Below are 26726 nucleotides of genomic sequence, written 5' to 3'. Positions count from 1 at the left end.
TTCATATGGTGGAACATTCCAAGCTATGCAATAATATATCCATGGAAACTACCAGGACTCTCCACCGGAAAAGTTACAAATTGCACCTTTAATCACAAGCTTCACTTATTTCATACATATAAGAACAATTTTATGTAGTGACTCCTTACATGCAGAGGATCTTAGTAAAATAACGTGACTATTTCAGACATTAAAAAGACCTTTACCATTTGAAAGTACTCACACACACACATTGCAGAACAACTTTGAAGGAATTAGCAAATAATCTGAACATATTAATGTACCTGTTATGTATTGTCTTAAAAACATGGGAAAAAGAACAAGTTTTAAACAGTTTGCAGTGGTCCAAAGTTATTCCTCATTTACCTTATACATTCCAAGCATCCTAATTATTCACTCCATTGAATTTATAAACGTTTTTCACAACTTTCAGAAACCAGAGCAGAGTAAAGCTAACAACAATGAGCATGCTAACGCTCACTTCCTAATTATCGGACAATAAAACAGCAAACAGCAGATATATTTTGACCTCAAGAGCTGCATATATAATGTACCTGTACTGGGGCAATACAGAATTTACTGAAATACATGGAGCTTTTCCGATTAGCTAATTTTCAACCTTCAGATTCCGCCTTGTCATAAACTATTGCTTTCACACTCACCTTTTTCCACTCATATTTTTAAACTGGACTGACAAACACTAGAGTCCATTGTGGTCTACGTTACAAATTCCACCATTTTGTTCCTATGGGGTTCCACTAGGCACCACAATAGGACCATTACGATTCACTTTAAACACACTTTAAATATTGTTATTATAGACTCAAGCCCCCTGCCACACGGCCCATAATGTACCCAGGGTGATGCTGTAGGTTACCATGGCAACCAGGTAGACCCTGAATAGCAGCACATCTAAGACATAACCCACTTGGAGCCACTCTTTAGCCACCTCCCGGCAGCGGTCTCTCTTCTCCAGAAAATGTCGGATGGCTGTGACTTCTTGTAGGATGTTGTTCATGACAGGAGGGGGCGGCGGTGGGTCTCTGGAGGAAGGGAAACCCAAAAGGAGCCCCCCATCGCGATCGTGGTGACTGCGTCTGCGGCTGAAGTCAGTGCTGTGATGGAGGGTGCACTGGGCTGTAGAAGACACAAGAAACTAAGTGGTATTTAAAGTATTTTATATACAGATGTGCTGTGCCAGTCTTTAATATTTGCCCTGTGGTAAGTTTTATAAAGTTTTGGAGTCTCTCTGAGCCAGCTAAAAGATATTTTTATTTTGTCAACTGGACTGTTTTTTGGATTGATACATTTCACCACTCATCCATTAGACTTCTTCTGTTCTGTATAGTAGTTAGTGGTAGCCTAACTTTCATAGTTCATCAGCGGTGATTCATTTTATATTTGATTCATACAGTGCGCTCGAATTTCTCTACTCATTTATCCAGATTCAGTAAACATAAAACTTATTTGAAGTATTCCTGCAAGATATAATCATAAAAAACTGTCACAGCCATAGACTGAATATATAAATGTTCATATCTCACCTGCCATGTTTCAAATAGGAAGGGTACACAATTTGGCTTCATAGATTCGCTCTACGTGATCCTGGGGTTTTTATTTCCCCGGTTTGTCTATAAATCTTGTTGCTAAGCGCCCGACCCTTGTCAAACCAGAGGTGGAGGCAGGAAGGGCTGTTACCTTGAACCACCTGGCTCCTGATTGGCTCCTTGGTTGTTGTGATATACGGGGTCAGATTTCCAAACATTCTGCTAGCCTCGATCGGATTATGTAATCATTTTTTTACATCCCATACTTACTTAAATACCTTAAAAGCTGCTTAATACATATCAGTGGTTGAAGAAGTACTCACATTTGTTACTTGAGTAAAAGTACAGATATCGGAGCGAAAAAATACATAAAAGTATGATATGAAACTAGGCTTACAGTACACAATTTAATTCAGTCAGGTTATGACAAATGATTAGTCCACCAGTCCACTCCATGGGCAGCGGTGGTTACAGTTTACTACAGCTGGGTCTAATGAATGAGAGAATGACCACGTTCTTTGAGAGTCTTGTGAATTAAGTAAAGCACAGTACTAACGTAAAGCATTATTATTATGTCAACCTTTTTTGGCTCATTTGTCAGGATCATAATAGTAGCTACAATTGCAGAAAAAAAACAAAAAAACATGCGTGCAAGAAAAAAGAAACAAGAAATACACATACAAGTTGGAGAACATAGTATGGCTGAAGCATCCCTATGGTAAATAATTATTTGACAAAGCATTTTAAACTATTGAACTATACGATTAAATAAAAAAATAAAACTAACTATGACAATCCACTCCAATACAAGGTGTTCTTACTAGTGCCATAATTGCTGTCCTTGTAGTGCTCGAGGTCGGATGACTGGGAGTGGGAGGAGAGCCTGGAGCAGAGCCGGTGTTTCTGGTGGATACAGAAGAGCACCGGGGCCTTCTCCAGGACCAGGTACTTGAGCCAGTGAGGGACCGGGGGCTGAAGGTCCTGTTTGTGCACCAGGCGGACGATCAGAACCGTCTCTGTCAGGCTGATCACCAGGAGGGCCATGCACACCACAAAGTACACACCTATGACATAAAAGTATACATACCAAAAAATATATATTCACTATAGTCTTGGTTTAGTCCAGGTAGTAGCTTTGTTAGTATTGACCTTATAACACCCTGCCCACTTTTTCCGTAAATGCAACTTCACCGCATTTTCTTTGTAGTAGCACTTCCGGTTAAGTGAAAAAAACGTTCCTTTCCATGGAGAATTTTGGCGGTAAAATATTATATAAAGTAGGTTGGTTTGTATCAAATGTTCAATGGTCATGTGCAACAACAAGTCCCCCAACAACAACTTATTTGCTGTCAAGATTCGCAGCCCCATACAAAATAATACAACCAAAATTACTTGAGCAACTTTTTAATGAAATCATGCTTTTATAGCAGCCTACTTTTACTCCTACAACATTTTTAGTTACTCAGTTTAGTTTGGTCCCATTATGAGTGAAGTTTAAACGTGACAACAACTTTATGGTGATAATATTACATTTCAGCATTTGTGTTTTTTGCACCACTCCTTCAGACATAATGTTGTTTTTGTGCATCATTTTTTTTGAAAATACCAGATTTTGTGCATTATTTAATATTTTGTCCTTTCAATTACATTAACTTCAAATTATAAATCAGATGTTACATCCAGAAAGTTACTCTTTAAGTTACTCTTACTTGAGTAGCAGTTTTCCAAAATACTTTGTACTTGTACTTGTGTAATATTATTCTGAAGTAATGTTACTATTACTTGAGTAAAATGGCTACTCTACCCGCCTCTGAAAGTTGGATCCTGTTCCTTGCATTAGCTCACATACATATTGTTGTTAAATCCTTGAGCCACTAAACCGCCTTGTCTCCAGGGTCTTCGCTCATTAAAGTGTGAAAATGTTTTGCATTTGTTTATATTTACCATGGTTACTAAGCAAGTAATTGCTTGTCTCAAAGAAGACTGTATCCACTCACTGTAAGAATACATATTGTTCTATGTATTTATGAGCTATAAAAACACATGTAGTTAAATAAATGCATGTTAGATTCATTTAATAACATATAGCCGGGTCCGGAGGGACAGCAGTAATCACGTAGCTCTGGTTGCCATGGTAATGTGTTAGCATCTATAGTAATAAACAGGTTTCTTAAATAAAATATAAAAAACTCCTAAATTTCATCACTTCAAATGACCAGTCACAGCAGACCGTCTCTCTCGACTCGATACTCTGGCATTAACCATAAAGAATCTTGCAACAGAAAGGTTACAGAGCGCATCTCATGTTTTAATAACATCATCTACTGATCCCTTATCATGTCTGGCAATTTTAGTGCAAGGTACATTAGGTACATTTGCAGCTTTCTGGTCAAAACGCCTCAATCTAAATGTGTGCTGCCTTCAGTGGCCTCTGCAATTTCAAGTACTATGTAACATCACTCAGGACTGCCCTTGAAGAGCAGATACCTGTTAGACCAAACACTGTTGCTTATACCACCAGACCTTACCCCTCCTCCCTCTCACTCTCCTTTTTAGTCCTTCAGGTACTACCCAGTTTAGCAGCTCTATTTGAAATGTGGTTGTGGGCGGAGTTTAGGTGTGAAATATTTAGTGTACAACTACATACCATACCTATGAGAGGTGTCCCGATGGCAGTAGCGGGCAGAGTATCGGACACGATGATGAGGAACACGGAGTAGCCCAGCAGCAGTGTGATCTTGAAGGACACTCTCTCCCCACTGTCCGGGGGCAGGTAGAAGCCCACCACGTCCATGATCATGAGGAACATACTGGGCAGGAGGAGGTTCACTGTGTAGAAGAGAGGGCGTCGCCGGATCACCACCTATAGGAGCGAGATATTTACCTGACTACATGATTTATTGAACAATGGCAAGTAGGGATTGGACGACACACAGTTTTCATAAGGCAAGAGAAAACATAAGATTTGATTATGAAAAATAAATGGAGCAGTAAATGCCTTTTGAGAGAGACCTATTTTACCAGTAAGAGTAATCCATGCATGTTTGAGTGATCTTTTTTTCTCCTGCATTCAAAACGTCATTGCTCCATATGCCCACTGCTCTGTACTTACTTCGTTCTCCCGTTTTATTTTCTTAATCGCCGATACACGTTGGATTCAGCAGCATTGCCTCGCCATTCTTCCAGCCTGGAGGGTCTGACAGCATGTGGCACTTTGTTGTGATGATGTTTACGGCAGTTTAGCATAAAGGGGCAGGTGGGATTCAGCTCTTAATACATCATTGGCTACCTCAAGTCATTTTAGATTAATATTGTGATTTAAAATGTCCAAAATACAACATTATGAACTACAGGTGTCATAGATGATAACTATATAGCAGACAAAAGCACAATATGTCTTTTTTAAAGTTGGGTTACCTTATTTTCAACCACAATAGAAGGAAGTAGGTATTGGAATCAAAGGATTTGTGAGAGCTAGGAGAAAGATTCAAAAATATCTTAAGTATGGCATGTTTACCAGTCACTATTAATGTCGTAGTGCTTGATAGTGCCATATGGTGGTGCCTCTTTATTTCTAATGCACTGTAGGGTCACCTCTGTGCTCTACAACTCACGTAATGTGCAGTACAGGTATAAAACTGACTCATCTCTCTTTCATGTATGATTCTGACTTAGCACCATGGAGACCTGGCATTGTATGTTTTTTAAAAATGTAATAAACAAAGTATCAGTGGAAATCTACAAGTCTTGCTCTTCTCTCAGCTATCCCAAAGCACATGTTTGTGGCTACAGCTAGTGCTCTCCTCCTGACCACTACCACACGTTTCAAATGGTTAGAATCCAGCCCAAACGCCCAACAATAGTCCTTGGTTTTACTGTATGTGAGTGGAGCTTACATGAAACTTCATCTCGGCGTAGTAGTCGTCGTTGTCCACACTGAAGATCTTGTAGTTGGACAGGATGTGCAGCAGCTCCCACTCGCCCTGGTTCATAAACACACTCTTGTCCTCCCTCAGCTCCTCTGGGCTCCGCATCAGGGTGATGTTTATGTCGTCAACTAAACACAGCCATATACATACACACATTATCAGTCATCCTTTATAACCAATTCACCAAAAATATACATATTTACTGATTTGTTTATAGCTTCTAAATTGAGCTAAAATGATTCAGGCTTTATAAAGTTCTTTTAGACACCAACTTTTTTTTTTTTTTATGTGAGATCAAGGTGAACTATACAACTTTTTGATGGGGGATCTGCCATATTTTTGTTATAGCTTTGTCAAGAATGTGTCACAGTATGGCATTAATCTTGTTTATCTTGCATTTAATTATTTGCTGTTTTTATTTGACCTGACAGTGTCACCAAAAGAGGGGGTTGCGAGATTACTTGGGAGATATACCTTTTAAATTGTGACATTGAATTCAATATATTTGAGTGAAAATGGGCAAAAAAGCATAATACATACTAAAATAACACACAATTAAATATAAACTGAATTGTTTTGCCAATTGACATTATTACACATGTCGTAGTGGGGAATTCATACTGGTATTTTGGGGTCTTGGCCTGAAAAGCAGTGGTGGAACGTAACAAAGTAAATGTATACAGTCCCAGGATGCATGATTACTCAAACATGCTCAAATGATTCAAAACAATTTAACTTACGATATTAGCAACATGCATCCTCCAATTCAATGTGAACTGAAATAGTACAGTGAGATATTCTTACTGGTGTGGAGCCAGCTCTGGAAGGTCAGGCTGCACTTCTGCACATCGAAGGGAAAGTTGTAGATGTTGAGGGTGCAGGCTGTGACCACCTGGATGGGCTTGTAGTTCCTCACCTGTCCATCGTGTGTCACATAGACGTAGGGGATGTCCGGAGACTTACCCACATCTACACTGCACAGATAAGAAGCATATACACATTATTTACCAGTGGTCAGGGGCTGTAGTGGCTAAGGTTAGAGTGTTTGCCCATGCCACTTTGAACCAGAGCAGTGTTACTGTGTCCTTTGGCAAGACCCACCTTTTCTTGTATGCAGTGTGTAAGGAGGTGGTTATTGGTGAAGGGAGAGGCTGATGGTGCAGGTTGGTACCTTCGCTTCTGCCAGTCTAATCCTGGGCAGCTGTGGTTAACAGGTGTGGAGTGAATGAAGAATGCAATGAAGAGTGTCCAAAGCACAGTATATATATGAACATATTTGTTCATAGTTATATAATGCAATGTTTTTTGTGCTTTTGTCCATTTTTGTTTGTTTGCATTGTTTGTGTGTGTGTGTTTGTTTTGTTTGTTTGTTTGTTTTTTGTAGTATGTAGTATAGCCAACATCACAAAGTTTCAGGTTTTATTTTTATTTTTATGGGCCTGGTTAGCACATGGATGGGAGACTACAGGGAACATCAGCTGCTACAGTGGGGCAAAAAACTGTTGTCCTTAGGAATGAATGTGGAGTGAGTGTTGGTCAGAGGGGCGGATAGTGCAGATTAGCAGTCTTGCCAATGTGTAGAGTAAATGAATAATGCAATGGGTGCATTGAAAAGCGTTATAGAAATCCAATGGTTGATAAATTAATTAAAAAAAATATGACAACCTTAAAAGTCTCCCAATACAGTGAAATTAGGATATGGTTGGATTTTAAATGTGAAATAGTACTGTATTATTAATGGTATGACTTACAACTCATTGATGAGGATGTCGGGCACCCACACATTGGCTGTGGGCAGAGACACCTGTTTCACATCATCAAAGTCCTCTGGGTCCCACACCAGGAACTCATCTGTCCAAGACTCAACACACAAGACAACAGCAGTGTAATACAATAATAAATGTATTATGGTGTATTGTGGTTTGACATTATTCTCACTGATAATCTCTGAAGAATATGGTATCTCAAATCAAATAAAATCTACTTTTATATACGACAAATTATTTAAAAAGAACACACTTAGACATGCTAAAATATTTCCATTTTAATTTGTATTCTTTTATATCAAACTAAAACATTTTAATAAAATTGTATACAATTGTCCTACCTGTCTGTACCACACATACGTCGTCAGAACCTGATTCTTTTCATCCTGTAAAATAACAGTGATATCTCGTAAACAATCTTCTGTTTGGTTCCTAACGTAAATGGATTGTGCATTATTTGTTTACTTCTTGTGTTCTGTACCAGTTTATTAGTTTTTTTAAAATGTGTTCTTTAACTTTATGCAATCCATCTAGTCCATGCAATGTAATTATGTTCATAAAAATTAATTATACAATATAACATTTATTGGTTATGTAATAATGCTGGATGTATTTACGATGTGAGGAGGTTAAATCATGGTTAAACCATGCACACTGTGTGCTGGTACACACGATCAGACGTGGCTTTGATTAATGTTTGTCTGAGCCAATGTCAGTCTCTAGACTCCATGTGGTAAAGACTCTCTAATTACAAAGGCTAGCTAAGGCTAATGCTATGTCCTACTGGTGTTTTGTGTTGTAAAAGTTAGAAAAATGTGATGGCAGGTTCACTCTGTGACCAAGAGTCCAAAATATCAATCACAGGTCGTCTTTGGTAATAGGACAGTTCTAAGTTTGATCCTTGTCCATGTCTCACTATCGTGCTGTGGACATTCAGCTCAGATTAAAGTCTAACTTGAGTAGCAGAGCTTCAGACAGAATCAGCATCAGCTGCAATGTGTCAGTTGTTATACTGTGTATGTAGTGGTACTGACCACGTTGAGTATGGAGTAGACCATAAGATCGATGGCCACCACAGTAGAGCTCCTCCAGTCCTTCACTGGCCTCACTCCTTTCTTATACCCTGAGCTCAGGTACTCCGACAGACGCACCAGAGTGGCATTAGCAAACCTGCCCGCCGAGCCAGCACCAGACCTCTTCACTGTAAAGTACTATAATTACATACTATATAGTAGTTCATTACTTTTTGTGATATCACAATAACTTCACCTTTATTAGTCTTAATAAGACATGAACAAAGACTTAAAGTGCATATTCACTAAAACATATTTAACTTAGTTTTATTTAAGATTTTACTGAAAATCTTCCCCAGTTTTTTTTTTTTCAAAGTTGATGAAGTTTATAATTGTACTTCCTGGTTAAATGAATTGGTTGGACGTGGGGGAGGACAGATATGACTTTACGCAGAGGTAATTCCAATACTGTTACCTAGCAACGATAATGTTAATGCTGAATTGTGCTATTGTTGTGATAAGACAAAAAATAAATTTGTGAAATTAATGTTTAAATTGCCAGAAAAATGCCTTCCTTTTGTGTAAATTGTCTCTGCATTTTTGGTGAAATTGGAATTGAGTGCACGGGTATCTTGTTTTTTTGGTTATCTTGTTTTTTTAAGTGTCCTGGTTCTGTGAGTGTTCAGCTGAATGCAGTATCCTGATTTCAGTATCCTGCATATGCCAGTGTCCTGGTTATGAGAAACCACTGGGTACTTTCACTGGGTTATTCTGATACTGTGGGATATATCCTGATTTCTGACACTGGTGCCGTACTGAGCATGTGCAAACTTAAGTAACAAATATGGTAGGAGCAGTTATTTTCCCAAAATGATTCAAACTTCTACCAGAACTTTTAAATTAATAATATTTTATATTATTATAAAATATCTATCTATATCTATTAGTAAACAAAATAAAGCTGTGTACTGTTTAATACAGCCACATTTTAACACCAGGCTAACATCTGTGGCTATCTGTGTTGCTCTTAAACTAAACTGACGCTGTGGGGCTGTTACTATCTGGGATAAGGCTGATAACTGGGATAAGTGTGCGCATGTAAAATGTAAAAAGAAGTGGACTAAGGGAGTGTGTTGTCACCTATGGCATTCCATATTTGGAATTCTGACCACGACTATTGTAGAAACAAAGAGCCAATCCAGAGTGAGGCTGTTAAAGGGGTTGCCCCTTCCCACCTGCACCACTGGTTTAGCAGGGAGCGGGTGCATAGAAACGTTGTCAATTAAACCTGTTGCTAACGCTAGAGGAAGAAACTTCAGGGGAAAGAAGGCATCTGATTTGTCTGTTATTAATGTTCATATCTTAATTTATGGACAAAATAGCAGAAAATAAAATACTAGGATCATGTAGAGCAGGTTAAAATGAACATTTTAAAACCAAAATGATGAGTCTGGCAGCAGCAGTTACAGAGGGAGGGGTGACCATTTTTCAATAGAAAGTGAATTGGAGCCATTGGCAGAGGTATTCTAAGCTTGAATCCTTTCTAATAAACTATTTGTTCTTTATGAATTAAGTTTTTGTCCATGTTTTATTCAGACTACTTAAATTGTAGTTATTATAAAAGAGTATAGATGTGTGCAAAACAAACAGAACACGTCCATGGGATTTATTTGAAATATTTCTTTTTAAAAATAATGCACTATATAAAAGAAAGTAAAGGCGTTATTTCGCAAAAATAAATACATTAATAAAATATTTTACAGTTTGTCCTACAGTATGTTTAAAGACAAAGAAGCTTCATGCACTGGCAAAATAGTTAATGATTTAAAACAACCTTCCATATTATAGTAAAAGAAAAAAATCACTTCTGTCACTTCCGTTTTGCTGCTCATCCAAACCAACCTCTATATCATTTGAATTTAAATAATGGGTAAATAAGGAGAGACACTACAGGAAACACTTGTTTTGTTTTGTTTGTTGGTCAGTTTGATCGCAAGCTTTTCATGTGGAACTAAATTATCCACAATGCAATTTAATATTTTGTCCCCCCCATAGGGACATAAGGACCACCCATTAAAGTATCACCCACAGACACCAAACTTTACAATCTTGTACTTGACAAAATTTTGATGAAATGTACAGAAGGATTGTTTATATCTAATTCCAAGTTTTAACTCAAAAACATGAGGTGAAATTTGAACTTTTGGGCAATTTTTTAGTCGTATTTAGTTTCCTCAAATACTAAATAATATATCCAATAGTTTTAGAATCAGGTATGTCAACAAAATAAAGCAAGAAATTAAAATCTGTCTCCATCTACTTTTTGCAATAAATACGTTCCAAAATGGTCAATTTTGGCAGTTTTCATACATAATATCTTATATTAAAATGAAAACATGACATGATGAAAAACTATAATACATTTCTTTCTTATATTTATATGAGCAAACTACAGAGAAAGATTCAAATTGATATCTCTAAATATTTTTTTTCCTATTCACTTGGAGGGTGTCCTGTTATAAATAGCTATAAAAGCTCATATAATAATTAGATTTTCAGAATAAATGAATTCTTGTATTACCAGTCCGTCCCGTTGCTCCACACAGTGCTAGAGAAAGCAGCCCCATGCAGATGAGTGCAGTCCTCATGTCCATGCTGTGCTCTGGTCTGCTCTGGTGTGCTCTCCTCTGCAATACTAACAGTGTCAGACAATAGGACGTCCCACATGCACAGACAGGAGTACACTAGGCACGAGGGCATCTCTACTTCACTGCCCTACTCATCCCCATTAATACATTATACATTATACTGGCATTATCTTTGGAGGGAAAAATATGGAGTATTTTTTTTGCAATTTTGAGGGCAAACATATTTTTCATGAAGCATAATGTAAACACTTTATAACAAAATAGAAACTATTTTAGATTTGTTCATATTGCATTGCTGAACTTTGATAAGAGGCTCGTCAAAGTTCAACATTTAGTATTGAAAGAAAAATATTCAAATTTAATTCTAATGATAACATCAGGTTAGTTACAGTGCATTTGTTAAAGGCCCACTGAGTAACATTTCAGCAAATAATAGAAAGTTTCTTTATTGCTCAAAAAGACCTTAAAAACATGAAATCCTAGCACTTCTTCAGTCACTTCTCCACAGGTCTGACCTGTAACTTGGCCTGGTAGCATCTCCTGCTTGTCTTTATGTAGCAAGATACAAAGCAATAGCATCTTCATGGAAACAAACATGTAATAGACCCACAACAAAAAAAGTTACATAGTGCCTTTAACGTATGACTTTTAAAGGTCATATGTTACACAAAACTGACTATTGTGAGCTTTAAGCCATGGTATAATGCTGTTACCTTCTCAAAAACATACCTGGGATGTCCAAACTGTTTTCACTGAGGGCTATATATGAATTATATGAAGCACAGGGCAACACACATACAGGACAGTAGTGAATTAGTCAAAATGTATTAAGGCTTGGAACATTAATGTTAAGTCTGCATCAGATCAAAATGCTTGTTATTTAAGTCATAAGAGCAGAATCCTCTAAAATTTGCAGTAAAATATTTTTGGTTATTTAGACGAATTTAGCAGGAAGCCTGAGGGCCAACAAAAATTGGTCTGAGAGCCACATTTTGCCCCCAGGCCATAGTTTGGACAAGCCTATGTTTCTTTTATTTTTGAATATTTTTATTTTACCTTTTGTACACTTGAGATTGTCAGTAGAAAGTATCTATCTGCTGGTGCACGGAGGAGTGAAGCATTTCAATTAGGCTAAAACAATAGCTACAGCTTCAAAATTGGGCAAATACAGGTCTGAAATGATCAAACTGATTCTAGTGCAGGCAGTTTAAAAACACAGTGGAGTATTTCCTGTATTACCACATGACATTAGAAGAAGGAATAGAGTGTTTTAAGTTTGAGAGCAGCACACAGCCGATATATGCAGGATTTGATTATTAAACATGTGTGAATGAAACAAAACACAACTCCAGGTATGTTTTTGAGGAGGAAACAACATTATAACATAGGTCTGAAACAGTGCAGTATAGGTCCTTTAACCATTCTCCTACATCATTAAATCACATTCATTTTTGTTTCCATTCACTTCTCACTATCTGCCATATCAAATTCTCTATGTGGTAAAGTTGCATAACATCATGTAACTCTACCCAGTGATAGAAAGCTTTTCAGCCTAACAAAACTGCATTACTATGGATGTGTGGGGCTGGCGGCTCTCACATAGCACACTTTGATATTCTTATCTGGACTATTAGGAACCCAACCAGGAGTAGGGACGCACAGCCGCCTCTCTACGGGATTTATTGATCTATTTTGCAGCAAGATTAAAATGTGAATACAATATCATAACATCGCCGTGGCAATGGGGAGAGAGGGAATATTACGGAGTATCTGGATAGATCTCCGGTGTCAGAAACAGAGGCGCAGTAATGTCTTTTTCAAACCATAATGGGTTGTCAAAAAATATTTCTCGACAGGATATGCATGCTAAATACAGTAAAAAACAGCCAGTGGAAAAGTTTTTTTCTGGTGTGTGATCGTTTATTAAAGTTTTGAATGAATAAATGCAACTTAATTTTTCATTGTAATGTAAGAAATGAATGCGACAATAGGCAATATGCAAAGATGTAAAGCAGTGACTGGGTTGGTTTTAATATGCTAGAAACTGCATCAAAATGACAACATTGTATATAATTCTAAGCTAAATATTCTGATACAGTTCATGTAGCATGTAGTATAAAGGATAGGTTGTATATATTCAAATATATGAAAATGTATTGTAATTTATACATTAACTCTTTAAGAAGGGAATTCATTCATTCTGTATGTTTTTATATGCTGTCTAACAACAGATATAGTATGTATAACCCTTGACTTCATAATTTCAATATAAACAAAAACATACTTTTTGAGCAACCTCTATGGAGCTCATTAGTCCTGTCCACTTTGAGGCCTGCTCTGGTGCCATGAGTAAATGTATTTCTTTCCCATGGTTTTCAGGCAAGAGAGAGTTACAGTATGTTATCACCAATGACAATTATTATTGTATTTAGACACATTTAAACTGCCATGTTATACATTTAGCCATGTTTTAAAGTTTACTGTTGAAATTTGATATTATTATGGACAGATATCACAGCTGGTTAGACTCCATCTTGATTTTTTTTTTTTTTAATGGCAAAAATTGTGTGGAATTTTATTCCAGAACCAGAATGGGCTCCATTATACTTTCTAGTGTAGCTCTGTAAATTAATTTTTATAATTTTTATTTACAAAACAGTAGCCTGTTCTTGATTGAATTTTGGGACTTATTTCTAGCCCAAACGTAACTTCGAAGTTAGTTGAATTATACAGTCAGAATATCAAGACCAGTTTTACATCAGTACACAGGGGTTCATAAATTAATGGAGCAAACTGTACAATCCACTTCAAACTCACAAAAAATACAATAGTAACTCTTCATGCTCTGCTCCAGCTCGCCCAGAGCAGCAGCAGAGTCCCCGTGTACACCCCTAACACCAGCAGATACACCCTGAAGAGAAGCACGTCCAGCTTCAGACAGAGGGACAACCACTGAGCCTGCGCAGAGCCTTCACTGTCCTCCTCAGACAGACCCTCACGCAGGGATACCAGCTCCTGCAGTAACCACTCCAGACCAGAGGGGGCATCCTGCAGCGAGGAGAGAGAGGCCAGGTCCTCCTCCAGCGAGCCCTTGAGAGAGAACTCTGGTAAAAAACACAACAGAAATACAAAATTAGATGATGGACTATATACAAGTTAAGAGGGAATAGAATTGGCAAATAATTCATTGTTGAATCTGTGCTTAAAGTTGCTGTACCTGGTTTTTACTGACTTAAAATGTTAAAAAACAGGACTAGTCCAACAACAGTTTGCAATGGTCCAAAGTTATTCCTCATTTACTTTATCCATTACGAGCATTCTAATTATTCCCTGTGATGAAGTTATAAGAGCTTTTTACAACACTTGTGACAGTAAAGCCAGCGACAACTAGCAAGCTAAGTGACAAATTTTGCTCAAGTACATGGACAAAAACTTGAAATCTGTTTAGCCTTAGTACAGATCTATTGTAAATGAAGCTCTTAGGGTCAAAACGAGACCACTGTGTGCTAATTGTTTCTCGAACAAGGAAGTAGTGCTGGTGCATTGTTAGCGTGCTAGTTGTTGTTAGCTTTACTGTGATGGCAAAACTTTGGTTTGGTCTCGAAAAGTTGTGAAAAGAGCTTATAAACTCATTGTGGTGAATAATTAGGATTTTCGGAATACATAAGTTAAGTGAGGAATAATTTTGGACCTCTGTAAACTGTTTAAAATAAACTAGTTAATTTTTTTAAGACCGTTAAAATCTGGTACAGCGCTTTTAATTAGTAAATCACACAGATGATAATATAGAGCTCACCATCCTCTAGCTCGTCCGTAGGCAGGGCAGTGATGGAGGTGAGAGCGTCTTCTGGTGTCTCTGCGTTTACATGTGAGGAGGCGTACGTGTGCAGCAGACAGGCCGACACAGACATCTGCCTCACCCCTTGCTCCCCGTGGTGCAGGAGCTTCACCACCACAATGGACTTTATCAGACTAAGCATGAGCAGAGCCATGCACACCACGAAGTACACACCTGCACAGACCATGAGAAAAAATGTTATGCTTTTGTCTGGTGTTTAATAATGAAAAATAACACAGACATCATAACTTTGTTTTGTTGTACACTGCAATATTGATCTAAAATGCTTTAATAATAGAAATGGGACAATCGGTTTCCTGCAAAACACAAACAAAACAAAACTTAACCCTACATATATGACACAGAGACTTCATTTCATAAATTTTCTGAGCACTCACGTCTCAAATGCATGAATCAAACAAAAAACAACTTTGACTAAGCTAATGATGAGGAAACATATTTAAAAGATTATAATTTTCAATTTTGATTAACATTTAAGTAAGATTGTTGCTCAGTGATAGAATGCATTAAAAACATCTAGGGTAAGCAGGGCTGGTCCTAGCTTTTAGTGGGCCCCAAGCTGAATTTGTCTCTGAGGCCCCAGGCAGTGGATGCCTTCTGGCTCAGGGGTTGGTGATTCACATTTGTATTTATGTTTATATGACCAACATCAGACTGAAAGCATCCAGAATGTCACAACTACCATCGTCACAAGAACAGTAGACAAACATATAAGGGGGGCCAAGATTTTTTTAATTCAAGACATTTTTTCTTCATTTCTGGTGGATTTTAATGTGTTCCAGTTGGTGACAGTGGGCTTACATGAAAGGTCCTTACACAGTTGTAAACACATAGCTGCCCTCACCTCTGCCTGACTCAAAAACAAATGTAGCAGCATTAGATATTTTGCTACTACAGATATAAAACAACTGTAATTGTTTTAGAGGGATATTTAGGCTGCTGTTAACACACAAGCCCTGTGTCCTATAAAACTTGATATATTATATTATTTTCAATATAAATGTATGGGCTCTTGGGGGCCCTCTGGGGTCTCGGGGCCCTAAACAGCTGCTTAGTCTGCTTATAGGCTGGGCCGGCCCTGAGGGTAAGCAAGGATTGGTCCTGCTGATGGGGAGTGACCACTTGCTACGAACAGCCCCACACAGCACAAGAACTTGACAATATACAAATAACTACAATAAACGAAACAAATATTAAATGGCAAAAATAAATACATACACCTACATCCTACATTAAGAGATATCAGAACCAAGAACCAAGATTACAACCATAATTTCTCCATACACTGAGCACCCTGGTGTCCTTACTGTTGTACCTATGAGTGGAGTGGTAAGCGCAGAGGCTGGCAGCTCGTCTGTCAGGTTGACTCTGAACACGGTGTAGCCCAGCAGAATACTGATCTTAAAGGCGATGCGTGTGTCACTGCCCAGGGGGAGGTAAAAGCTGATCACATCTACCAGCATGAGGAACAGACTGGGGATGAGTAGGCCCACCACGTACAGCAGGGGGCGCCGGCGGATCAGCACCTCCATGGGAGAAACACCACATTAGAAAATAATCTAATACTTTTTTCCTCAATAACTTATATGTGATAAAAGACAGATCAGACAAATGCTGCCTTGTATCTCTGTTAAAGAGAGGGTATTAACTGCTAACACACAACATATTTAAATCACCATGTTACCTTTTATTGTTTTGAAAATGCTATATTTGCCGAAAACAATGTATTAACAAGTTTCACTTTCATTTTTGACACTCTGAGTCCACCCTCCCTTTGCGGTCCGCTCTAAGAACTGGTTCCATCGGCTGCACTACTTGTTGTTAGCGATGTCTCACTTTGCCATTGTGCAATCCGTTGCTTTCTGCACAAACTGTGCGAAGTCTCCCGTCCTCCTGGCTGTCCCTGTGTTGCAAGTGGACATCTAAACTGGTGCTCTAGCCTTGTTTGGACGCTGTGTTGGAACTGTTTTCTTTGGACCTAGTGCGAAGTATGGTGTTGCTCTCCAGCTTGACGCACTGTGACAGCTGTCCACTCTTGGAAGCGAGGATGGCAGAACTAGAGAGCCACATCTCCTCACTGATTCAAACCCAGAGTCTTGTGAACAGCTCCTTGACACTAGGAAAACCTAAGTCCATGTCCAGTGCCATGATGAAAAAATTAGATGCGACCATAGCTGTTCCTGGTGTAAATTCTGCTCCTGCTGGCATGGGATGCAATCAACCAAGCTCTACCTGTGGTCGACATGACACATGGGGTTGTCCTGGTGAAGCTAAACCAATGGATCCAACTTCTTCTACTCCCTTGCACAACTGGTCCCTCATCACAAATAGTAAACAAAAGGGAAAGCGCTCACATCATCATTCAAGTCACAATCAGAGTCAGCCATTGGAACTGTCAAATAGATTTAACATTCTTGACCTGAACAAGTTTCCATTTCTATCAAGTCATGAGGAGTTACCATCTCCTTTTAGATCCTCGCAAGACATCACTGCAGCACTCACTGCATTACAACAACAAAATCTTAGTAATTCCCATGTTGCGTAAATTCTGAAGAGGAAATATGTGATGCTTTTAATGGCATTGTATCTCTGCATGTGATGTTTCAGATTATAATAGTGATCCTTCATATGACCTTGATCAAAACTTCTATCACTAGCTGCCCCATATATTTAATTCAACCTCTATTACATTTTTTAATTTATCAATTCAAGTGACAGTTATACCAGAATTATGGAAAATGGCACATCTTTACATAAAAGTGGGACAACTAAAAATATAAATAATTTCTGGGCAATACCTAAATTACCTTGTCTTGGAAAAGTTTTAGAAGAATTTGTTGCAAATTAAGTTACAATTTATTTAAATAAATGCTCTATTTTGAAGTCTTATCAATCGGATTTCAGAAAAAGGGCATGGTATTGTCACTGCAACCACAAAAGTTTGACATTTTCACAGTCCTGATGACAAACAAGATTGTGTAGCTCTGTTTATTGATTTAACTAAAACTTGTGATTCAGTAGATCATAAAATCCTTTGAAGTCGTTGAAGCATATTGGATTTTACACTGCTACATGTAATTGGTTCCAAAATTGTCTTTTAAATAGAACCCAGGCAGTAGTAGCCAATGGGTTTAAATCAACTTAAGTAAAGGAGTGCCCCAAGGCTCAATTTTGGGCCCGCTACTTTTTAAACTATATTTATTAATTCCAGTGGTTGGTATTTAAGAGAAGGCCGCATACATTTATATACAGATGATGCTGTTTTGTTTGCAAGTGCTCCCTCTGCTGACCAGGTGCTTTTAAAATTAATTAAATCCATTTCATCAAAATTTTTGAATTATCACTGAATGCAAGTAAAACCAAGCATATGATTTTTTTTCCCCCAAAAAACGAAACAAAACAAACAAAAAACCTCAAAACAAAACAAAAAACATTTAAGTGATGTGCAAGCTACAAATCTTTATAAACTAAATGGTTTATTGATTGAAAAAGTCAGCAGCTGTAAATCATGGATTTTGACTGGACAAAAACGTATCCTTTTAAATGCATATCTCGGAATTATGTAACAGTTTAAACTAATCATTTTTATTGTAGAAACAAATCTCGTCTCCCATTGACTTACAGAAAATAAATAGTTCAAGCAACCTTTCAGTCTGTACTAGATTATGGAGATATATGCAGACTTCAGCCTCAACTTTGAAACCTTTGGATACACTCTTTTACTCAGCCCTTCATTTCATAACAGATGATGAATTTAAAATCTATCACTGTACACCGAAAAAGTAGGTTGGCCATCGCTATCTGTCAGAAGAGAACAACACTGTATGAAATGTATTTATAAGGGACTACTTGATAGACTGCTTGAATATTTCACTTGCTTGTCAAACTTTGATACAGGAACTTTTAATACAAGATCTCATGATTGTCTACATCTAAAAACTGGTAGCACTAGAAATGAAATGGGAAAAAAGCTTTTGGTTATTTTGCTTCCCTAAGATGGAACACATTTCAAGGACATGCAAAACTAGATACATTGGTGCCACAAATGCACTTTAATAATTGGTCCTAAACATTTATACTCACACCTGCACCCATTTTTAATGTTTTAAATGGACTTATGTAGTTCGCTCATAAAAAAAGAGATTCTGGTATTCTTATTGGGCTCTCCCTGTATAAATGAAAATTACATTAAGTCACTCCCCCTTCAGGGCGCTATCACAACACAGTCAGCGTGCATCCCGCTAATCAAACTACTGCACATCACATCAGGTTTATCAAGTTGTTGTGTATAGTTTTGTATCATGCTTTTGTGCGTGATTGGTCTAACAGGTCCCTATGCTATTAAAACACCATATACACGGTTTCGGTGAATATAGCATTTTCAAAAAAACAAAAGATAACATGGTGATCTAAATTTGATATGTGTTAGCAGTTAATACCCCAGAGAAGTAGAATGCCACCTCTTTAACGGACCTATTGAATATAGCTAAAGTCTAATACACACTGCTGTCTAGACCTCTTTAAAAGTCATCAGGCATTACACCAAGACTGTAAGAGGCATGCGTTTTGTCCAGGTGTCTCTCACAAGCCGTTCCTGTGGAGAGGAGAAGTGCTTTTGCTGATTGCTAATCGATTGTGAACTTTATCCCCCCGCTCCTCCGAGGCCTGTCTGTGGAATTGTACAGTGAAAAGCAATTGGCTGCGACCTTCACGGATCGGTACGGCGGGCTAATGTGTTGAGATGGAGCAGAGGAGCAGAGAGAGGGGGGGAGAGTGAGAGAGACATAATGAGAGTGTCTTAGGGCCCGCTTGATCAATGGGCGTCTTGTTAGCGCGCAGGAAAAGGCCACTATAGCCGCTTGCAGGTGGAGCACGGACTGCATGGGGGAGATGGGGATTGAACCGGAAAGAAGGCCAAGGAGGGAGGTTTTTCACACGGCGTTTGATGGCTCACTACTGTTACACTGCAGGCTCTGTGCTGGAGTTTGATGTGCAGTGCTATCGGGAAAAAGTGGTTCTATGCTAAAACGTTGCATAGGAAAAGCGCTATAAAGACGTCTATTATGCAAAGTTGTATTTAGAATGATTTATTCTCTTGTATCAAAACGTCATTGCACTCGTTTTCCAACTGCTCTGTACTTACTTCTTTCTCCAATTTAATTTTCTTAATCAGTACTACACTAGGCATTTGCCACTGTTGCATAGCCATTTTGGCACAACTTGCTAGTTTGATCTGCAGGAATCAGCTCCTAATACTTTACTTTTTTCCAATTTTCCAACCTGGAAATAAGGACTTATTTCCTTTATTATGTTGTTTTAGATTAATATTACGATTTAAAATGTCCAAAATACAACATAATGATCCACAGATATCACAGATTATAACTATCTAGCAGAAATGCATGCCTTTATTTGTATTGCATGCCCTTATTTGTATTTGTATTTATTCAGTGTGTTTTATGTTGCACTTTATCACCAAAGTAAGTTCCTAGTTTGTGAACTGTGTTCACAAATGATGGCAATAAAAGGATTCTGATTCTGATTCTGAAACAAGCACAATATGTCTATAATGTTTTTTAAACAAGTTAATATTTGTTGGTATTGTATCGTTTTTGAGATACCAGCCCTTATATTATATTACTTGGGATCAGATCAACTTACATAAAACACTTGCCCATCATCATTACCATCATTATAAGAAAAATGTTTTGGACTTGCACTTCACCACCTCCTTTTCGTCATAGAGATTATGCTTTGGCTGGATTGCTCCATAGTTCAGTATTTTCAGTTTTATGCAACTAAAGCCTGGAACAGTCATCCTGATGTGCGACTGGCCTCTACTTTGACAATGTTTAAATCCAGGCTCAAAACTGTGCAGTGCTTATGACATGTTTCTATTCTGCACTCTTCTCTTTTAATATGAATTTTAACATGATTATTTACATTTTGATTTGTTTGTACTGTGATTTCTTATTCTTTCTTATTCTGTAAAGCACTTTGAATTACCAGGCCAAATTACAGGTCAGATCCGGGGAGAGGCGAACCTCCTCACAGTGGAATGCATATTTTTCAAGGTAAATTCAGTAAATTAATATATATGAGAAAGCTAGACCTACATGGAACTGTATGTGAGCGTACTGGCTGTCTCCGTAGTGGACTTGTCTGTAGTGGGAGGGGATAGCCAGCAGCTCCCACTCTCCATCGTTCATGAACTGTCTCTTGTCCTGCGCTATGGCCTCTGTGTCCCTCATCCACGACAGGTTCACTTCAGTCACTGCACAAGAGAAACGTGTTATGATCATACACATTTGTAATTTAGTCACATATTTAGTCTATAACTTTTACACGTGTCTCTGATTGTGTTGTGATTGCGCTCTGAAGGGGGAGTGACTTAACATGGAGAGCAAAGGGAGGGGAGACTCAGAGCATCAAAATGAAAGGGAATATGTTGTTTTTGGTGAATATAGCATTTTCAAAACAATAAAAGAGAACATTATAATCTAAATATGTCATGTGCTAGCAGTTAATGCTCCATAGTAAAATATTAAATAGAAAAAATGAAATGTTGTATTTAAAACCTCTACTGAAGTCTTGGTCAAAGTCATATTTTGGAATTTTAAAGGTGCACTATGTGACTTTTCTAATGAGTTTCTGGCTCCAACAGGCCAAGTTACAGGCCAGATCTGGGGAGAAATGACCCCACTCACAGTAAGTGAGTTTTATTCCATTCTGTGAAGCAAAAACATCTCTAGTGCACCTTTAAATTGATCTCCTAACCAAATGTTTCTTAGTTGAGTTCTCTCTGAATGTGAGCTTGCAGACCTGAGTGTAGCCAGCTGCGAAAGGTGAGGCTGCAGTTCTGCTTGTCGAAGGGGAAGGCGTACATGTCCAGTGCACAGGCCAGTACCACCTGCACAGGCCGGTAGTTCTTCACCAGCCCGTTGGAGTCCACGTAAACATAAGGGATGTGAGGAGACTTCCCGTCATCCACGCTGGAGACATGTGAGAGACAAATAGCAAAACGTAAAACTGTTATGTAAGCAGGGGTAGGCCACATAAGGACAGAAGGATTCCAGGGTTCAAGGTTCAAATATTTGGGTGTATTTACAGGTCAACAAGTAAAAGTATGTCTTAAAGGTATGCAAAACTGCTTAAAATCATTTAGCCATGGTGTAATGCTGTTCACTTATCAAAAACATACCAGAGGACTACACAACATGATGACTAAAATGAGATTTTATTCCATTTTTAATATTGCGATAACCATTTTATTGCAATTAAAATAAAAAAAACCCAAACATAACAATGGAGAGGTTATTACTTTGCCTAGAATGCATTAAACTTAAGCTATCTCCTATCTCTACTAAACAAAACGTAAAAGGTAGCTGTTCACTTGAAAGATATAGATGTTAATCATAATAATATAGATATTAATAAGATATATATTTTTTTAAAAGATCACATCTATATGGAGAAAAGTTACATAGTTCACCTTAGGCAAAGTCTAAACCAGGACCAAAACATGGCTAATACCAAACAAACAAATAAAACAATATTAATAATGAAATAATATTAATAATGTAAAAAGAAAATACGATGATCTTGGAATAATATTGGATTGGATGGATACTACATAATTTAATCTAACATAAAGTGAAAATTAAAATGCCTGATATATTGTGCATCTAATACTAAAATTATAGCTTCAGACATTAGTTTAGTTAAATTCAAACCTGTAATCCCACATGCCGAGGCTGAATCACTTCTATTGTATGGGAATACATAGACTGCATTATTTTCAGTGTAATGTGTAACTTTAAATAAAACACAAATGTTTTAGATACATCTTACAATTCGGTAACGATGACATCAGGCACCCATATGGCGTCGGACGACAGTGAAATTTCAGTAATGCCGTCAAAGTCATCAGGATCCCACACCAGGAACTCATCTGTCCAGGTCTAAAGAACAAAACACACTGTTAACACTTAAAAGACACAAACACGAAGGCTTATATGTACAGTATAGTCGTTTACCTGTCTGTACCAAATACTTGTAGTTACGGTTTGGGTCTTTCCATCCTGAGAAAAAGAAAACACATTTATCATATGTAAAAGTTCACCTTTTGCAGAGGTCACTACTTTATTATGTAAAAATTCCCTGATTTTGGAATTTTTTTTTTTACAAATGAGGGGTGGTACCAGACATTTTTGGTTGGAGGAGCTATGGGGGTACTTCAGTGGGAAAGTTCTCCACTGGGATGCACACTTAACATGTTAATTTAGAGCCTTTTACAGATGATATAGATTTATAAAAAAAAATAAAAAAATAATAATAATAATATAGATTTTTTTTAATTTTTTATTGTAGTCTCATTTTCAACACTGTAGAAAAATTGGGGAAAAGTCTTTAGGGGAGCTATGGTGGAGCAGTGGCCATTGCAGGGGAGGCTAGTGCCCCCTCAAGCCCCCTGAGGCGCCATCCCCATTACAAATTTTATCATAATTTTACCATACTATCTAAAGTGTATTCTCATATTCTTGTTAAACTGACAGATTTAAGGTCTTTATCTTACATATTTAAACATGTAAAAACGGCATTTTAATGCCGTTCTTGTTCATGAACCTTTCAACAATGAAGTTTCCCCAACGTGGGACGAATACATGCCTGGGTAGCCAACTGATTTTCTCTAGAGAAGTACAGAATATAATAAAATAGTGAAACCATAGACTGTATATATAAATGGGCATAGCTAACCAGCTAGCCACCATGTTCCAAATAGGAGCATGGGCGTGCTTCCAGCTCCATTGACTCTTTCTACTGAAAAACTGTCACCCCTCTCTTCATAACTGCTGCTGTCAGCCTTGTCATTTTGGTCTTAAAATGTTCGTATTAACCTCCTCTACATGATCCTGGTATTTTTATATTCGCTATTGTATCCTTAAATTAGGCAGTAATGACAGACCTATTAGGTGCCCTCTTTCTCCGAGGTCGCTCTTACTAGTGTTAGCAACAGGTTTGATTGACAGCAGTGCTAAACGCCAGCTTTCTGCCAAATCTGCGGTGCAGACAGGAAGGGGTATTAGCTTCAACAGCTATGATGGTTGGTTGCTACGATACTCGTGGTCGGAATTCCAAATATGGAACTTGGCTCAAAATTTGCCCCTGTAACTGCTAGCCTCAATGAGCTTCATTTGGCTGGAGCTGAATGCTCACATTCCCTTAGTCCACTTCTTTATACACTTTATGAGTGAAACACATTGTAAACCATACATCAAAACAGTTACTCATCACAACATTATAAAAACACATTCTATTTTGAGCCATTTTGAGATGATTCAACTTATATTGCTGTTTTGAAGTAAAGTAGTAGATTTTTGGACAAAATGGCCCTTCTGTACTCTCAAGTCAGGCTGGGCGATACTGACAAAAATAATAACTCTATTTCTTTGTAGTATCCTGAATATAATACTTAAATCATATTCTGTCAATGTAACAGAAATGTGTGAAAACATGTCATTAAAAGTATTCACTGAGGTTAAAGTATAAGTAAAATGACCCATAAACGTGCGCAAATATCCCCGTGTATCCTTATTTGGAAGTTTACCCTAGATGTTTAATTTTTTTTTTTTTTATATTAAATTTTTATACCTTCAAAACAACATCCAAGGAAGTATAATATTTCAAAAATCTGCCCACCTCTACTCTGAAGTATAGTATTTCTAAGCATATTAAGTCTACAGTGAAGTACCATGTTGGAATGACAAGCCTGTGGTCCTGTCTCTGTTTTCCATAGCCTACATATGCCGTATCATGACAGACATAACACACACTATTTTGAATCTATATTTATCTCTAAGCAGCATTTAAAGCCAGGTCCATTCGTGCATAACAAGATAATATTAGCGTACCACGTCCAGGACAGATTGCAAAATGAGGTCAATGGAAACTGTGGTAGTTGTAGTCCAGTTGTGAACGGGCCGGACGCCACTGTTGTAGTTCCTCAGCAGAGATCGTGTGAGCTGGTTTAAGGCGGATCTCTTTGGTTTTGACGGGACACATTCAGCTAAGAGAAAAAACAAAATAATAGTGTTTATTAACTTTTCATTTGGGCTATATTTTACCTAGAGTAGACCAGTAAAAAACTAGAGGTCCTATAGTCAAAGTTAGGGAGAGTAGTTTAGTTTAAATGTACAAGGAGCTGTAATCATAATAATGTCACTAAAATATAGAAAAATTTAAGATGCACTATGTAACTTTTCTAGTTGGGGTCCACTGCATGCTTGTCCCCATGATGATGTTTTTGCGTTGCTTATTGTTCTACACTATGGCATTAAACTTTTTTCAATTACAGGTGTTTTTTTGGCTCAAAATACCTTGTAAACATATATTTTTACAAAGAGCAGCGTTGCCTCTCCACAGATCTGACCTGTACGTTGACTGAGTGTAAGTTAAAGGCCATACAGTGGGACATTCTTGGCAAAACAATAACATCTCCATGGAAAGCAGCAGGTGACAGACCTGCCAACAGAAAAGTTACAATATGAACTGCAGTGTGTTTCAGTTGTTCCAAAACTGTGATATAGGTACCACAAGAGAAGAGAAAGCATGTGTTTATTTATTTAACATGAATTTGTATTATTTGGCTCTCCTAGACTAGAAAAAAAATATGTAATGATAAGCGCATGCTGACTTTTATTAAAATATTTCAGAGCCATTTTTCTAGTTCAGATTGAAACAAGTAGGCCTCAGAGGTTCTGCAATTACAATAAAGTTTGGGGACCACTGCTTTAAAGAAGTGTTTTACATCAGGGATAAAAGTGTTTTGCCCAAAGACACAACAGCAGTTCACTACTAAGCTGCTAATACTAATGTAATGTTCTGGAGGTGGCATGTCACTTGCATAAATCTAAGGAAATGGAACGTTAAAGCCATATGTTTTGTGCCATACTGTGAAAGATTAAAACCCAAGAAACAACATTTCCATGGAAACAAGCAAGAGGAGGCCAAGTAAGAGTCAGGTTTGTGATGCAAGTCCAGTCACAATAAGGACACATGTTTTTCAGTGCAATAAATGCAACAACAAAAAAATAAAGAAAAGAAAAAACATGCATTTTAGTCTATTTTTGGCTCAAAGGTTACATACTATGACTTTAAAAATTAATATAATTGAAGATTTAAGAATACCTAATTTAGACCATAACTCAAAGCAGAAGTACTGAAATGTTCTACTTACCTGAATTGTGAAGCGCCAACAACAGGAAAAGCCAAATCACACACATTATGCAGTTAAAAATACATGTAAAAAATCCAATGACAGTTTGATTCCTGCATTTTCTGTAAAGTAGAAGAAGAAGAGGCTATAGTCACACAGGGAGAGAGCCTGTGTAGAGGAGACATGGTACTGCTGTGCTCATATTGATTTTCCATTAAGGTAAAATGATATACTGAGGTAAAGCCCACTCGGGAAACTCCGATGGGGATGACTTCATTCACTTATCACCATGATGTATAATTAAAAATAAAACGTAAAAGATTTAATTGAGTGGATATAAACACAGCGTACAACACAACAAGTGTAAAAATATGTATGTAATGTAAATCAAATATAATGCTAAATGCAGAAATAATGGTTTGACTATTAAAAAAAAACAAAAACATTTTCAAATGTAACATGTAACTATAGGCTATAAAACAATTATGTGTAGGCCTACATTCATGTAAATGTCAAGTTCAGAATGGAGAAGTGAAATGGAAACACCCTCCTGCATTTTAGTGTGTTTTGAAATAAAAGTCTTCAACGTATTTTCAAATAATAATCAAATGGACAATAGGTTGACAATAGCTTATAAAACATATACAGTAGATTTTGAACATGATTTCTAAAAATCCATTTAGGGCAGCGAAGTTTTGGGGAAAAAGTATTGTAATTCTGGATACATTTGCCATGTTGGGGACAACAGA

At 37.5% G+C, this 26726-nt stretch overlaps 2 protein-coding genes across 2 annotated transcripts; both read right to left on the bottom strand.

The window, feature by feature from the left end:
• Positions 1-823: 823 nt before the first annotated feature.
• Positions 824-10909, bottom strand: htr3a (5-hydroxytryptamine (serotonin) receptor 3A). Its single transcript, XM_055226703.1, has 9 exons — positions 10837-10909; positions 8277-8443; positions 7584-7628; positions 7228-7337; positions 6281-6450; positions 5444-5604; positions 4200-4410; positions 2369-2611; positions 824-1137 (listed from the first exon to the last, which is right to left on the bottom strand). The coding sequence occupies exons 1-9, from the start codon at positions 10907-10909 to the stop codon at positions 824-826; spliced, it is 1494 nt and encodes a 497-aa protein (XP_055082678.1).
• A 2832-nt stretch (positions 10910-13741) lies between these two features.
• Positions 13742-26095, bottom strand: htr3b (5-hydroxytryptamine (serotonin) receptor 3B). Its single transcript, XM_055226547.1, has 9 exons — positions 25999-26095; positions 24674-24828; positions 22799-22843; positions 22614-22723; positions 21585-21754; positions 20879-21036; positions 16078-16288; positions 14700-14915; positions 13742-14007 (listed from the first exon to the last, which is right to left on the bottom strand). Exons 1-9 carry the CDS (start codon positions 26042-26044, stop codon positions 13742-13744), a joined length of 1377 nt encoding a protein of 458 aa, XP_055082522.1. The 5' UTR covers positions 26045-26095.
• Positions 26096-26726: the final 631 nt, after the last annotated feature.

Source organism: Periophthalmus magnuspinnatus, chromosome 14, assembly GCF_009829125.3.
Source record: "Periophthalmus magnuspinnatus isolate fPerMag1 chromosome 14, fPerMag1.2.pri, whole genome shotgun sequence".
NCBI lineage: Eukaryota > Metazoa > Chordata > Actinopteri > Gobiiformes > Gobiidae > Periophthalmus > Periophthalmus magnuspinnatus.
The sequence above is the reverse complement of the archived record's forward strand: the minus strand, read 5'-3'. Positions and strand labels throughout refer to the sequence as shown.